The sequence below is a fragment of the Bubalus bubalis genome, chromosome 1 (genome assembly GCF_019923935.1).
Source record: "Bubalus bubalis isolate 160015118507 breed Murrah chromosome 1, NDDB_SH_1, whole genome shotgun sequence".
In the NCBI taxonomy this organism is placed as follows: domain Eukaryota; kingdom Metazoa; phylum Chordata; class Mammalia; order Artiodactyla; family Bovidae; genus Bubalus; species Bubalus bubalis.
The window spans coordinates 167,327,710-167,342,885 of record NC_059157.1 but is presented as its reverse complement, the minus strand read 5'-3'; the positions used below and the strand labels follow the sequence as shown (position 1 = coordinate 167,342,885).

The window sequence follows — 15,176 nt, the reverse complement described above, 5'->3', positions numbered from 1 at the left end:
GTAAAGCAAATCCAGTACTGTACACTGTCAGTGTGCACAATCCACCAGGATCCATGCACACAGGACTGCAGCCTCGGAGTCACACAGAGCAACAATGGCTGGGATAAGGTTAATACGACATGCTATGCCATCACTTAGCATAATCCAGGTAAACAAATCCCTCATAGGAAACTATCCAAACCTATATTTCCATTTAGGGCATGTCCAGTTTTACCTAAGCAAATTTCCCCTCTGCCAGCATTTGAAGCAGTGGCAGTTTCAGGTATTTCTGAATTAAGTTCCTGAACCCATTAGAATCATGTATCAGATAATTTTCTAACTGACCCACAAGCAATTTCCCGTTCTCTTCTCCACTTCACCTCCACCTCCTATCACACAGTAAGACTCCTTTTCACACAGTAAGACTCATTTTTCACAAGGATTTTCTACAATTAAGATATCCTCTAAACTCATCCAAACATGCACCATTCTGACACTTAAGAAAAAGTCATACCTTATATCAATGAAGAACTTAAATTCAATTTTAGAAAAGGAGATATAACTGTCCATTGTGAACATTTCTTAGGTTTACATATATGGCTTAAAATAAGCTTCTTAGTTTATCTTTTGGGGGCTTCCCAGTGGTAAAGAACCTGCCTGCCAATGTAGGAGATGTAAGAGATGAGGGGTCGATCTCTGGGTCGGGAGGATCCCCTGGAGGAGGGCATGGCAAAAGTAAGCTTCTTAGTTTATCTTTTATCTCAACCTAAAAAACCTTACCTGCCCACTCAGCCATAAACTGTAACCCGCCACAGTGCTCCTGCCACTGGTGTAACAGAGTCATTCAGGGACTTGCTATGGAGAAGAAAGACCGGGCTATTCAGGATTATATACCCTGTGGGAAAATCTCATGCTTATATTTGAGAGACATGACTACATCAACTATTTTATAATAATATGAAGGCTAATTATTTTAATGAAACAGACTCTTCTTCAACCTTACCTACTCTACAGGAGAAACATCTGCTAAACAGGTAAACATACCTGTTTATTTGATAAATTAGTTAGTCTCCAAAAACAACATTCAGATTAAATGTTTCCGTGATTTTTTTTACAATCTTACATTTGAAAAGGTAACAACTGTATGTTTTCAAAACTAAGCCACCCTCTTTCCCATCCAATTGTTTTTCTTTGAACTGCTTCCTTCAATTTACATGAAATCCATCTATAGCTGTAGGAAAAAAAGCCAGAAAAAGAGAAAAAGCAAAGGGCACCACCACCTCCTCCAAGTTCTGGGTCTAAGACTGCATCACTTACTAGCCATGTTCCATTCCAGGGGTGCAAACACATCACTGTGACACTGATTGAACAATACATCAAAGAAAAGTCCAGATCAAATGGCATTCCAAATTTCTACTCCATTCTCAAGGCTTAATAATTACCTCAGGATTTCCCTGGTGGCTCAGTGGTGAAGAATCCATGAACCAATGCAGGGTGCAAGTGTTCAATCCCTGATCCAGGAAGATCCCACATGCCACAGAGCAGCTAAGCCCGTGTGCCACAACCACTGAGCCTATGCTCTGGAGCCACAACTACTGAGCCCACATGCCACAACTACTAAAACTCATGGCCCAGAACCCATGCTCTGCAACAGGAGAAGCCACCACCTTGAGAAGCCCACATACTGCAACCAGAGAGTAGGACTCGCTCACTGCAACTAGAGAAAAGCCCGCACAGCAACAAAGACCCAGCACAGCCAAAAAATAAAATTATATATATTAAAAAAAAAAGTTATTTCTGTGAGTAGCAAACACAATGCATACACACACACAATGCATACAAAAGCTTTTCTCCCATGAGCTGATTTTCTTTTTATTTACCTTGCTTCTAGTTTACTAAATGCAATCATATTTCAAAGATATTTAATGCCTCAAAAAAGTAAATCTAGGTGATTTGATTAAGTGTTTCAGAACAATTTGGAGACGCACTTCCAATTCTTAAACAGCACATTTCATTAAAAAAAAAAAATATTCAACTTGAAAGGAGTTATCAGCATCATTTTTGTAAATCAACAGGACTTAGGACTGAAACAGAGAAATATGGTTATTTTTGAAAACAGTTGTGTGTGCTCACTCATGTCCAACTCTTTGCCACTCCATGGACCATGGAATTTCCCAGGCAAGAATAGTGGGGTGGGTTGCCATTTCCTCCTGCAGGGGATCTTCGCAACCCAGGGATGAAACTCATATCTCCTGCGTCTCCTGCATTGGCAGGCAGATTCTTTATCACTGAGCCACCAGTGAAGCCCTTAAAAACAGTTTTCAGTATTTAAATGTACTGTGGAATATATGATTCTCCTCAGAAGATGGAAAACAGCTTCATATAAACACCAGATCGTTTTCTCCTCTCACACTGAAACACTTGGAATATTTTTAAATGTAAATTTAATTCTAGTTATTCTTGGCCTTACTTACTTACTTCTAACTCAAAAGTTAATTAGAAAAAAAACAATATCAAAGCCTAAATCCAGCTTCTGACAGAATAATTAAAATCTTAAAAAAATAATTAAAATCCAATTTTGGATCTATGCTTTCCTTGGCCTAACAAAAATATTGAGTTTCCTTGAGGCCTCTTTCTGATTCCTGAGGCACTTTGTCTCCACTACACATCCTGACATTTAGAATTTCAGAAACATCAAATAAGAGAGCTAGAGAGAGCATACATTACAAAGAAGTCTGGAGAGGAATGGTAACTGGCTGTTAGTGAGTGAAAGGGTTGGAACTTAGATGTAGGTTTCCTGATGCCCAGATGTCTATCGTCTTCCCAACAGGCCAGACTTCATCATAAGTGCCCCTTTGATTTGTTCAGTTTTAATATGCATTATTTTCCATGTAAGCAGCTTAGAATTTCAATGCGGAACCAGACTGAACCTGACGTGCTTTCTGTTTTTCATGGTTTTCTACTTTTCCTCCACATAAGGCAACTCAGAACACAGACTAGACATTCAATTAATACTCAATTAATACATTCAATTAATTCAATAAAAATTGAATTAAACTTTCAAATATTATCACCCACACAGACCCTTTCTCTCAGGTCACCCAGGTGTCCTGGAATTCAATTCGAATTAACCAGAATTAGCTCAGACCCAACAGGTTAAGGACTCAATCCCATAAGTGTTCCCATTTCAGATACCCATCACAAGCAGAAGGATCCCAGGTTACCCACAACTTCTGCCTGACTTTGCTACAAATCAGAGGTTCCCAAGACTCCTCTCCTTGGGCTCAGTAATTTGCTAGCATGGCTCACAGGACCAAGGAAAATAGTTGACTTACTACTGCCAATTTATTACAAAAGATATGTGTTAAAGGATACAAAGGAATAGCAAGATGAAGAGATACACAGGGAGAGGTCTACAGGGTCCCAAGGGCGGGAGCTTCTGTCCCTATGGAATCAGGTACACGCCACCTTCCTGGCTTATAGATACATTCCAAGATTCAGAAGCTCTCCAAATGCTATACTTTGGGTATCTCTATAGAGGCTTCATCCCATTAGTTCAGTTCAGTTCAGTCAGAGTCGTGTCCGACTCTTTGCAACCCCATGAATTGCAGCACGCCAGGCCTCCCTGTCCATCACCAACTCCTGGAATTCACTCAAACTCACGTCCATCAAGTCGGTGATGCCATCCAGCCATCTCATCCTCTGTTGTCCCCTTTTCCTCCTGCCCCCAATCCCTCCCAACATCAGAGTCTTTTCTAATGAGTCAACTCTTTGAATGAGGTGGCCAAAGTACTGGAGTTTCAGCTTTAGCATCATTCCTTCCAAAGAACACCCAGAGCTGATCTCCTTTAGGATGGACTGGTTGGATCTCCTTGCAGTCCTAGGGACTCTCAAGAGTCTTCTCCAATACCACAGTTCAAAAGCATCAATTCTTCGGCGCTCAGCTTTCTTCACAGTCCAACTCTCTCACATCCATACATGACCACTGGAAAAACCATAGCCTTCACTAGACGGATCTTTGTTGGCAAAGTAATGTCTCTGCTTTTGAATATGCCATCTAGGTTGGTCATAAATTTCCTTCCAATGAGTAAGCATCTTAATTTCATGGCTGCAATCACCATCTGCAGTGATTTTGGAGCCCCCAAAAATAAAGTCTGACACTGTTTCCACTGTTTCCCCATCTATTGCCCATGAAGTGATGGGATCAGATGCCATGATCTTCGTTTTCTGAATGTTGAGGTTTAAGTCAACTTTTTCACTCTCCTCTTTCACTTTCATTAAGAGGCTTTTTAGTTCCTCTTCACTTTCTGCCATAAGGGTGGTGTCATCTGCATATAGGCAAGATCATTAACTGGTTTTCAAAACTCTCTCTCTCTCTCCAAAATATGGAGGGGTAGGGCTGAAAGTTCCAAGCTTCTAATCATGGTTTGGTCTTTCTAGTAACCAGCCCTATTCATGAGCCCACTAGGAGTTATCTCATTAGAACAAAAGATGCTCCTATCACCCAGGAAATTCCAAGAGATACAGGAACTCTGTGTCAGACACTCTTATCACTCAGGAAATTACAAGGGTTTTTATGAGCTTTGTGTCAGAAACCAGGCTCAAAGACCAAATATTAGCAGGAACAGGGGAGTAGAGACCAAACTAAATGTATATTTTTTATTATCTCACAACTAACTAATATTTTGGCCATCTGATGCAAAGAACAGACTAATTGGAAAAGACCCTGATGCTGGGGAAAATTGAGGGCAGGAGAAGAGGGCGACAGAGGATGAGATGGTTGGATGGCATCACCGACTCAATGAACATGAGTCTGAGCAAACTCCAGGAGATAATGAAGGACAGGGAAGCCTGGGGCACTGCAGTCCATGGGGTTGCAAAGAGTTGGATACAACTTAGCAACTGAACAATAATATTTATCTAAGTATGGACTTTGTGGATTCCAACCCTGGAAAAGAAAGATCTGTCTGGATAAAATAAAATGGTGAGAAGAACTGAGAATTGGGATGGAAGAGTGGAGAAAGAAAAGCTGAGCAAAGACACATAATCTATAAATCCCTAAGGATGTGCCAGGTATGCAGGTCTTTAACTAAAGTCAGAATAGGGCAAGAACTGTGAGTCTCTACTTTGTGTGTTCATTGCTTTGCTTTTGGTGGTTTTCCAGTTTGGGGTTTTGTTTTGTTTTGCTCTTGGTTACCTAGTAAAGTCACTGTGTAAAAAATTCCAACCCTGTTTAAACTAAGAAGAAAAGGAGAATTGTCCCTCTCTAGACGTGGCTGACAGGAATTTCAGAGGCTCTGGATGAGCAAGGCACTCTGGTCACAGTTGTGGTGCCAGCTGGAGGCCCAAAAAGACCCAGCAAGGTTAGCCCAGGAGAGCAGGGAAGCAGGGAGCCTTGGAAGACAAGGCACCTCAGAGCTGGCTTAGGCAGGACTGGAAAATCCCATCAGAGGGCTGGTTTGCGATCTGCAGAGCAGCACTGTAGGACTTCCCCAGGGAATTGAATTAGGGAGGTCATTTGAATCTTTCTGCCTGCAAACTGTTAGCCAGGTAACTAAAAAAAAAAAAGAAATTAATTCTATTAATATATTTGCTTTTTTCCTTTGGCATGCTAAAATAGCTGCTGGTGTTTAGTATACTCCTAGACCCAGGAAGAAAGGATTAAATGTTTAAAGAATCAGTTTGAGAATACATTTTAAAAATCTAAAAGTAAATAGCTTCCTTCCTGGCACATTATTGACCAGGGGATTGAAGCAGGAATCAATGCCTGGGGCCAGCAATTTGTTATGTAAGTGAATATTGAAATGTTTCCAGTCAATAACATTTGGGTAACAAAAGATGCATTAATAAGTCTCTGGTTAATAATATGCTAGCCACATATGTAGCACCTATAAGTAATTAGCAACCTAGGCTCTATAAAAGTTGCAGCTTCAAACCAGTAAAACACACTAGTATATGACAAAGCCTCACTGATGGGACACTGGCTCCATGTTGGGGCTCTGTGGTCACTGGAACTAAGATGCAGTTTCTGGGGCTTTTTCTGAACAATGTCCCAGAATCAAGAATTCAAGGCTGCCAGGATTCCACGTATTTCTTCCACTTGCTGCTGTGCCTGCAGAGTGACGCTGCATGGTATGATACATATTCAATGTCTCCTTAGTGCCCCTGAATGTCTGGTCTGACTGGGGCTGGTGATGAGAGCAATGAAAATTGTGTATGCTTGCAAGTTCCTTCCTGCCATAAGAATCTTTACCGTATAATGTTCACATCATTAGAAAAGTAGAACCACAGCACTTTAACCAAAGGAAAATCCTGTCGCGCTCTCTCTCTGTGGAAGAAATGTTGAAATAGATTAGCAGTAACTAGAAAAATAAATGGAATTCCTTTTAAAAATTTGAGTATGTAACCCTAAAGTAAATGAGCAGATGATCGTTTAATGCATTCAGGATGTCTTATGCATTCAAAATAAGAGAAGTAATATTAAAATCAACATAACAAATGAGTTTTAATTATAACTCTATCCCATTTTATAAATTCAATCATGTTTGCTAGAAGAAGCACTTTTCCTAACCATTTAGCCCCTTCATTTTAGCTGTATGTCCTTGAAAATTCTTTTTTGCACTAAAAGTTTTATAGAATGTATTAACAATAATAAGCATGAAATTACAATGTGTTTTCTTCTATTTCTAGTGGAGATTTTGATTATAAAGTAAGGATGGTCTATTCACCATTCATTCAAAATTTTCTCCCTAACTAAATAAAATGTAATTTCAACCTTATACAAACTAAATTTTAGACCAAATTGTTTTGTAGCAGAATATAAACAGTAAACAAAGTATATGTCCACACTAACAAATTAAACATCTTGGCAAATAATCACATCTTTTTTTAAGAAATAAATTTAAGGCAGGAAATATATTCATATTTCACTCAGAATAAAAAATGATTGTTATTTTCCCAAAACTGTTATAATATACTACTAACATGACCAAGGCCTGAAAAATACTTATCAATCCATCTAGTAACTAAATATGTAAATGCACTCACCTGAATTAGTTTTTTTTAAAGATTTATATTTAAAAACTAAATCAAAATCATTAACAAATGTTGATTTGCCTCTTTTAACACACAGAAGCAAACATGAAATGGAAATTTTTCCCCCAAGTATAAAATAACATACCTCCAGTCTTGGAATTCTGTTTTAAATAAAGTTATCCTGAATGGGAAACATTAAAACTTATTTAAGCTTTGTGTAATTTTATTTTATTATAATCAGTATTTTTTAAAGGCGCACTCTTGTGACACAGTAAAAAGGGTAGTAATAAACTCAGCAGCACCATAACCAAACACTGGTTGCAACATAATGGACTGTAAGATAATAAGTAGCAAATCAACTATGTTTCAGTTTTTAAAAAGACAGTAAGTAGCATAATGACAACAAATCATAATCACTATAATTCTACTCCTCTGCATAACTATTTCTTGGCTAATTAAAATCTCAATTGTGAAAATTAGTTCTGTTATTTAGTTTAGTGAGGCAAACACTGCAGCAAATGCAAAGAAGTAAAATATAAAAGGAAATATCAGTAATTTTAAAAGCAGCAATTTCTCAGTTTAGCCTAAGTTTTATAGCAATGGTTGAAGAAGAATACTTATTGATAAATGTGCTAAATATTTCCTTCCAGGAATGAAGCCACAAATTCATAACCAAGTTTCTAGACCAAATTTCTAGAACACACACAAACTCTGAAGAAGAAATATGCATCTCCTTTCCAACCGGGCATCAGTGTTTTATTCATTTTGTATCGTAAGCACACTATTTACACCAAAGTACATGTCTAGTTAGCATCAAGCACCAGGTTTAAAAAGATGTAACAGAGAAGCTCTCTGTTTGAATTCAAAATGCCACAGAAATCACTGGTGAAGTCTAAAATGAAAAACAGCCCTCTCAAATGCCAGAGCCAGCTGCTACTGTCCACAATCCAACTCTTTCCAAGGAGAACAGCACATCTGCAGAAGACATGGCTTAAGTGGGAACATCGCTTCCTAGGAGTGGGCAAAGGGTTTCTGTACAGGGCCTGAGGAAATAATTTCGAATTTGCAGGCCATACAGCCTCTGTGACAATCACCACTCCACTCTGCCTTGTGGCACCAGGGCCGGCACTGATGATACATTAATGAATGAATGTGGCTATGAGCCAGTAAATCTTTATGGACCCTGAATATTGGATTTCATATAACTTTTATGTGTCATGAAATGTTATTTTTATTTTGATTTTTTCAGCTTTTTAAAAATATGAAAACCACCATTAGCTCACTAGCCATACAAAAGCAAGTAGCTGTTCATAGTTCACTGGATTTGGCCCATGGGCTGTAGTTTGCTACAAGTATCAGCAAAGGGTTTCCTTTTGGCTCTGTCTGTCCCTTTCCCCTCCATTTACACAAATCTACAAATTAGTGCTCTTTAGCAGAGTGGCCCTTTTGCTTCTTTCAGACCTCTGATGCCCAGTTTCTATGTTTTTGCCATAGGTCCCAAAAGTCCAACAGAACAACGGTCAGGAAAGACATGGAGTGTGGCCTGAAGAAAAGGTAGAAGCCCTCTTCTTTTGCTTTCAGCCATCTGATCGTCTATAAATGACACACCATCCAAATGTTCATTTCACTGTCTATAAGAGGATCATGATATCCAACCACCTGAAAGTATTTTTGAAGGTGTGATTTTACATTGAGAAAGGTAGGTAGAGCAGAAAACGCCACATGTGGAGGAGAGTTGCCAAAAACTTGTTCAGAAACAAGGCCTAGCTTGATGTTTCATGGGTAAGTTCCTTGATTTTAATTATAACTCTATCTAACATAGATATAACATCTATAACACATGATGGTGTGTGGGTCCCGGGGAGAGAAAGTGAATTTAGTTAAAACCCCAGGGAAAGAAACAACTAACAATCCCATTGACTGCATGCCACTTTTCATAATTCTCCAAGGTGGCCTGAAACATAACAAACATTGAGAATCTTCTGTGTTAAAAGAACAGGAAAGGTAGTATGAGGATCATTAAAAAAAATAAGACTCAACCCTTAGGCCAAAGAATGCATCATTTACATTTACTCAAATCTATAAACATAAACATCTATCTTACAAAGCAGATATGATTTGTATAAATCAACAGCACTAAGTTAGAAAGAGAACCAAAAAAAAAAAAAAATTGTAGGAGGAAGAATTTCTTAGGAGCTAGATTTAAATAAAGAACAGAATTTCAAGGAGAACAGACACAAATTTGAGAGACATGTACACGTACATGTAGAGTTATAGGATCTGTGGATTCTCAATTCCACCAGATGTTACTAAATTTTCTCTTTTCTCCAAAGATGTTGTGCTTCCATTAACAGTTTGAAACTTCATCCTCACAACAGTTGGTATGATCACAGTTTATTTTTTAAATGCTTTAGTCATTGTGATGGGTAGAAAAGGATATCTTAATTTCATTTTCATCTCTGGTCCTCTCATTCTCCCGAATTGTTTCATATGTCTATTTTTATATGAACGTAAGGCAGAGGCTGGTCATTCTATGTGGCTGGAACTCAGGACACAGAAAGTACACAGAGGACAAGCATCCCTCTCTTCTTCTGGAGGTTTCTCCAGGACCTTGGTCTTTTCCTCTCCACCCCGTAAATTGCCAGTTTACATCAGCAGATAGGGACAACCTTCCCTTTCCTTCATGAATGTGCCAGGGTAAATTAAAGAGTTTATAAATGAACATGCTTGAAAAATACTGGTCTTGACAGAAACATCTGAAACCACTTCCTCCATTTTTCCCTAAAACTTGGTTTCTGCCCAATTTAGACCATGGATGGTCAAGGTACCTTAGAAAACACACAAAATGTTGATACAGCTCTGGAGGCCTGATTACAAATCCTTGGCAGGAATACATCCACTGCTTTCTCATCTCACTGAGAAGGCACAAAAAGTGCAGGAAACATAAATTAGGGAATGAATTTGATTTGCTGACACTCATTAGGAGGGTTCTGCCTCGAAAGCTCCCATGGAAATAAAATTTTAAGGCAAAATTCCTATAAATGATTCTAGGAGAAAATGATTATTTTTAAACAAATCCTTGTTCAGAGTCTTTCCATGTTGAGAATCAAGTGGCAATCAAACAGGAATGAATGCAGTACACAGCAGAACTCTCAGTCAAGAGAACAAAAAGCAGTATTTTCAACTTTGGTTAACACACAGCATCAAAGCTAGGAAAAACTATAGTCCAAAAACTGATTAATGTGATTCGAACAGTACATTCTCTACTACAGTGGAAAAATTGAAAATCACTACAAGTATTTGTTTCCAAAAGAAAGCATTAGTTGCTCAGTCATGGCTCCTCTGTCCCTGGGATTCTCCAGGCAAGAATAATGGAGTGGGTTGCCATGCCTTTCACCAGGTGATCTTCCTGACCCAGGGATTGAACCCAGACCTCCTGAAATGCAGGCAGATTCTTTACTGTCTGAGCCACCAGGGAAGTTTAGAGTGGCTAACATCATCCCAGTAATACTATAATACCACATAGTCTCGAATACAAATGGATTTGTCTAATCCAGTGGTTCCCAATCCTGGGCAATTGTGTCCCTTGGAAGACATATGATTATTTTTCATTTTGAGACATATATCATATTCACACCTGAAGAAGGGTGCTCTGGTATCCAATAGGTGGAGACGAAGGATGCTGCCAAACATTGTAAAATGCACTGAGTGCTGCTGCTGCTGCTGCTAAGTCACTTCAGTCGTGTCCAACTCTGTGCAACCCCATAGACGGCAGCCCACCAGGCTCCCCCGTCCCTGGGATTCTCCAGGCAAGAACACTGGAGTGGGCTGCCATTTCCTTCTCCAACACATGAAAGTGAAAAGTGAAAGTGAAGTTGCTCAGTCGTGTCCGAGTCTTAGCGACCTCATGGACTGCAGCCTACCAGGCTCCTCCGTCCATGGCATTTTCCAGGCAAGAGTACTGGAATAGGGTGCCATCGCCTTCTCCGAAGATGCACTGAGTAGTCTCCCACAATAAATAGTTAGCTGGTTCAAAATGTAAATAAGGCCTGGTCTAATCTATTTCTTCATGGCTAGCTGGGATATATTGGCAAAAATAGGGGGTTAGAGATGATAAGTATTCCTTAAACACCTCCTATTGAGTAAGCTAGACAACACAAAGTTCTGAAGTTTGCTTGATAGTGACATAAAGTTTTCAATTAAGCAATTTTCAGTTGTAATATTTTAGAGAGAAAATGGAACACAATCCATGATTCTCCCTATGTTATCAAGCACTATACCATCTATATATATTAGCTTATCACATCTACTTATACAATAGTTCATAATCAAACTGGCAACTGCTGGCTCCACCTTAAGTCTAAGTCAAAGTCAAAGTCAAATTGAAGTCGCTCAGTCGTGTCCCTTGTGACTCTTTGCTACTTTCATGGACTGTAGCCTACCAGGCTTCTCCGTCCATGGGATTTTCCAGGCAAGAATACTGGAGTGGGTTGCCATTTCCTTCTCCAGGGGATCTTCCCAACCCAGGGATTGAACCCAGGTCTCCCGCAATGCGAGCAGACGCTTTACCCTCTGAGCCACCGGGGAAGCCAAGTCAATATATTTCTGAATTTATATGATTCTGATTTCCTATGCCCACTCTCCAAAACCAGTCTTCAGATTTCAGCAGTGGGTTTTATGTGGTCACTTTCTGAAAAAAAAAAAGCATTCACATCTGAAATTTCCTTCTCTGATGTTACAATCCATTAAAACTTTACAGTCCACCTCCATGAAATTTAAAAATCAAATTAGGAAAGGAAGATGATTTTGAACGTAAACCTAAACGCAACCACAAAGAGATGCCTTCTATAAAAAGTAAGGAGTGCTGAAAATGAAGTGAAATAAAATATGCAAAGGCTGAAGAGGTCCCTCTAAAAGTAGCAAAACCCTTAGAGGTTATTTTATTTTCCAGTAAGTTTCGTTGGGTGTTTCAACAAAGAAAGTCATTTTCCTGGGAATTATTTTTTATCTCCTTTTCCAAGTTTGCTGAAGGCATTTTCTTGTCTAGATGTTACACTAAAAGATAATTTTAAAGTAATGAAAAAAATTTAGTTAAAACTTAAAGGAACCACAAAGGGTTGAGAAACTCATTTTGAAGTCATCGCATGTACCTGAGAAAAAGAAAAGTATCCTGTAACTGACAAAAATCTATCCGAATGCTGAAGTTTCTCAAGCTAACAAAGCACGTACTGTTTGTTGTTTGGCAGAATGTAGAAAGATGGGCAACTTACTCCACTGCAGTTCTCTGAAACACAGATGAAGACAAACGTATTGCTTACATGGACTGATTGGGTTTTACACCAAATGTCAACTTCGGAATGTAGACCTAAAACAGAAATTTCTGTCCTTGTGCTTAAGTAAAATTCAAACAGAAAGAGTCCTATTTACTCACCTACCCTAAAAAGACAAAATGATCTTAATTAAAAAAAATAATAATAAGCAGTACAGCAGAAGGACATTTAAATGCAAGATCTAATTTCAGAGAGCATTGAGTTAGAGTACAAAAGTGGAAAAGCCCAAGGATATCGATGTGCAGTAAATGGATGCAAAGTAAGTTTCCACGAACATGCGGTGAGGTTTTCTTTAATCTTGTTAAATGTAAAAAGTTGTGTTTTAGATGACCTTGACTGACTATAGACTGCAGTTCCAGCTTCTGAAAACAAGGAACGGCATCAGGCTTAGGGAGAATGTGCCTAAAGGCAAGAGAAGCGTCCCCACCAAATCCCAAGGAAGAAAAGCTGCCGCCCGGAGGGAGGTATTGGGTAGCCAAGCCATCTTACTGAAAACAACCAAGGTTTTTGAGCGTTGTTTTTGGCAGGAGGTAGGTGTTACCGGCAGCTTCCTGGGGCGCTGGAAGGAATGTGTCACCATCAATCAGAAAGTACACTGAGCCCCGTGTTTAGGTCACAGAGGGAGTACCGCCTCGTCCAGTAAGGATAAATCCTGCCAACTCCAGCAAAAAAGGAGAAAGGAAAGTTGCAGGAAAGGTGTTGGCGCCCAGGGACCTCCAAACCCAAAAGGAAACCCCCAACTTGTGTTGAAGAAAACTTCGTGCGCTCTCGGGTTCCGGAGGATTCCAAGAGCCCATGAGGGCGGATGCTCGTACATTCCTCCCGGGACCAGCACCGCCCGAGCTCAGTTCTGGGGAAGACCTGGGCGGTGCTGGGAAGAAAGGACAGTCCGCCCCACCCACCTCGGTGGTCCTGGCGGAGGGACAGACTCGTTCCAAATCAACCTCCGCGGACCTGGGAGGGACGGGTCCCCCTCCACCTACTCATCTGGCGGGCCCCACGCGAAGGGCCAGCGGATGAATGAACCGCAAATCCGGCCGAGCCTCGCGGGATAGGGTGGCCCGCGGGAGCGCTCACCTGTGGGGATACTGGAGGGCTTCTCGGAGTCTGCACCTAGGCAGGGATTCCAGGGCTGGAGAACCAGCGCCGCCAGCAGCAGCAGCAGCAGCAGCAGCTGCGTCTTCACAGCGCACCACCCCATCTTCGGCCCCTCGAGGGCCCGCGCGGGCTCCGGCACCCCAGCCGCCCGGCAGCGGCGCACTTCTCGCGAGAGCGGGGACCCCTGGTCCGCCCCGGGTCGAAGACAGCAGGCGGGAGCGGGCGGGCGGAGTGTGCGCTGGGGACCGGCGGAGGGCAACGCGAGCGGGGCGGAGAGCGACGCGGGAAACCCGGAGGTCTGGGAAGCACAGGACGGCGGGCGCCCAAGGCGTCGCGGGAGACTTATAGCCTCCCCGAGGGGGAGGCGACGGGGCGGGCTGCGCCCCGGCTATTGGCCGCCGGCTGACCCGCCGCGCCGCTGCGTGCACCGTGCGGTCGCCTTGGCTCGCCTGCCCCAGCCCCACGTCTGGGATTGTTTGCTCCACTCCGACCTATTTAAGGAGCCGTCTGCGGCTACGTGTGGAGGCTCACGCAGGGCTTCTGGATGGAACCAGGAAGCTTGTAGTTCGGTTTGGGAGTGGGCCTGAGGCGGCGGGGAGGAGACGTCAGCAGTCTGGCCGGCGGGCGGCGCTCCCCGCTCCCTACTCTGCGTTCCCCCAGTGACCCGAGTTTCCCGGTAGCCTCAGAGGGTGCGAATCTGTTCTCCTCTGGATTGAGATCCTACCCTCGGGTCAGAAGCGACTACAAATCTCGGTAATCTTGGCTGAGTGGGACCTCGCCAGGCCTTGAGCGCTGGAGATGTACACACCCACACTCTCACCCCACACCCCCGTTAACTCAGGCGAGTTTCTAAACCCTGTGAAAGAAAGGCCCTGTTTTAACTTTACTCTGTAAACCGAAAGTTTTTATTATCCATTGAACATTTCTTCTTCCTCTGCCCGCGCCAGGAGAGCCGTAGACTCTCTCCAGTAATGGCTTGTAAATCCTGCGGAATCAGAGTCCAGCATGTGTAACCTGGGGCTGTGCCTTACAAGATCCTCCTGCGGTCCACATGGAAAATTACTCCCAGAGATGTTGTCAGAGCCATCTCGCGGCTCCCTGGCGCGTCCTCCTTTGCTTCCAGTTTTGACTCATGTCTGAGCGAATTCCGTTTAATGCATTACTTCTCGTCACATTTCAGCTAGCCCAGTGTTTCATCTGTTGGGATGAGCAGGGGCAAAAGCACAAATAAGGTAAAAGCCTGACAATTTACCTCGTATATGTCATGACATGGCCTACTTTATGGGAGAAAAGAATCAGACCGTGAGTATGGCAATATTCCATCTTCCAAAAATAAGGGCGAGGGATAGGAGGGTGCTCGGGGGACTGACTTGAGCCAATACCCTTTCCAACTCCGAGCTTTTGAAGTTAAAATAGAAAATTACGGGGCGGGGGGGGGGGGGGGCGGGAAATGTTTCACTATGATCACTTTGTGTCTGAAATTAGCATGATATCTAGATGAGTACTTGATGTTCACATTAAAAACAGGTGGAAAACCAGCAAAGAAATGATGCCTGGGTGTGACACCTTAGAAAAAGAAGCATTTCCTGTGTCCAGATCTAAGAGCTGTTACTGTGTTTGTAACATTTGGTCTCAGTATTTTAAGGGAGAAATTGGAGAAAGTTCAGAGAAGAATAACAAATAATTAAAGAAATGAAAGTATGACCTGAAAGAATGAAATAAGGTTTGTTTAGC

General features: G+C 41.7%; 1 protein-coding gene across 2 annotated transcripts in view; it reads right to left on the bottom strand.

Annotated features, from left to right (window-relative positions):
- The window catches only part of PLOD2 (procollagen-lysine,2-oxoglutarate 5-dioxygenase 2), a 116,946-nt gene extending 103,048 nt beyond the window's left edge, over window positions 1-13,898 (bottom strand). For both annotated transcript variants that reach the window (XM_025290398.3, XM_025290400.3), the window contains exon 1: window positions 13,422-13,898. In XM_025290398.3, coding sequence (XP_025146183.1) covers window positions 13,422-13,545 — 124 coding nt within the window. In that variant the 5' untranslated portion in view covers window positions 13,546-13,898. The remainder of the gene's footprint in view (window positions 1-13,421) is intronic.
- Between the last annotated feature and the right edge of the window lie 1,278 nt (window positions 13,899-15,176).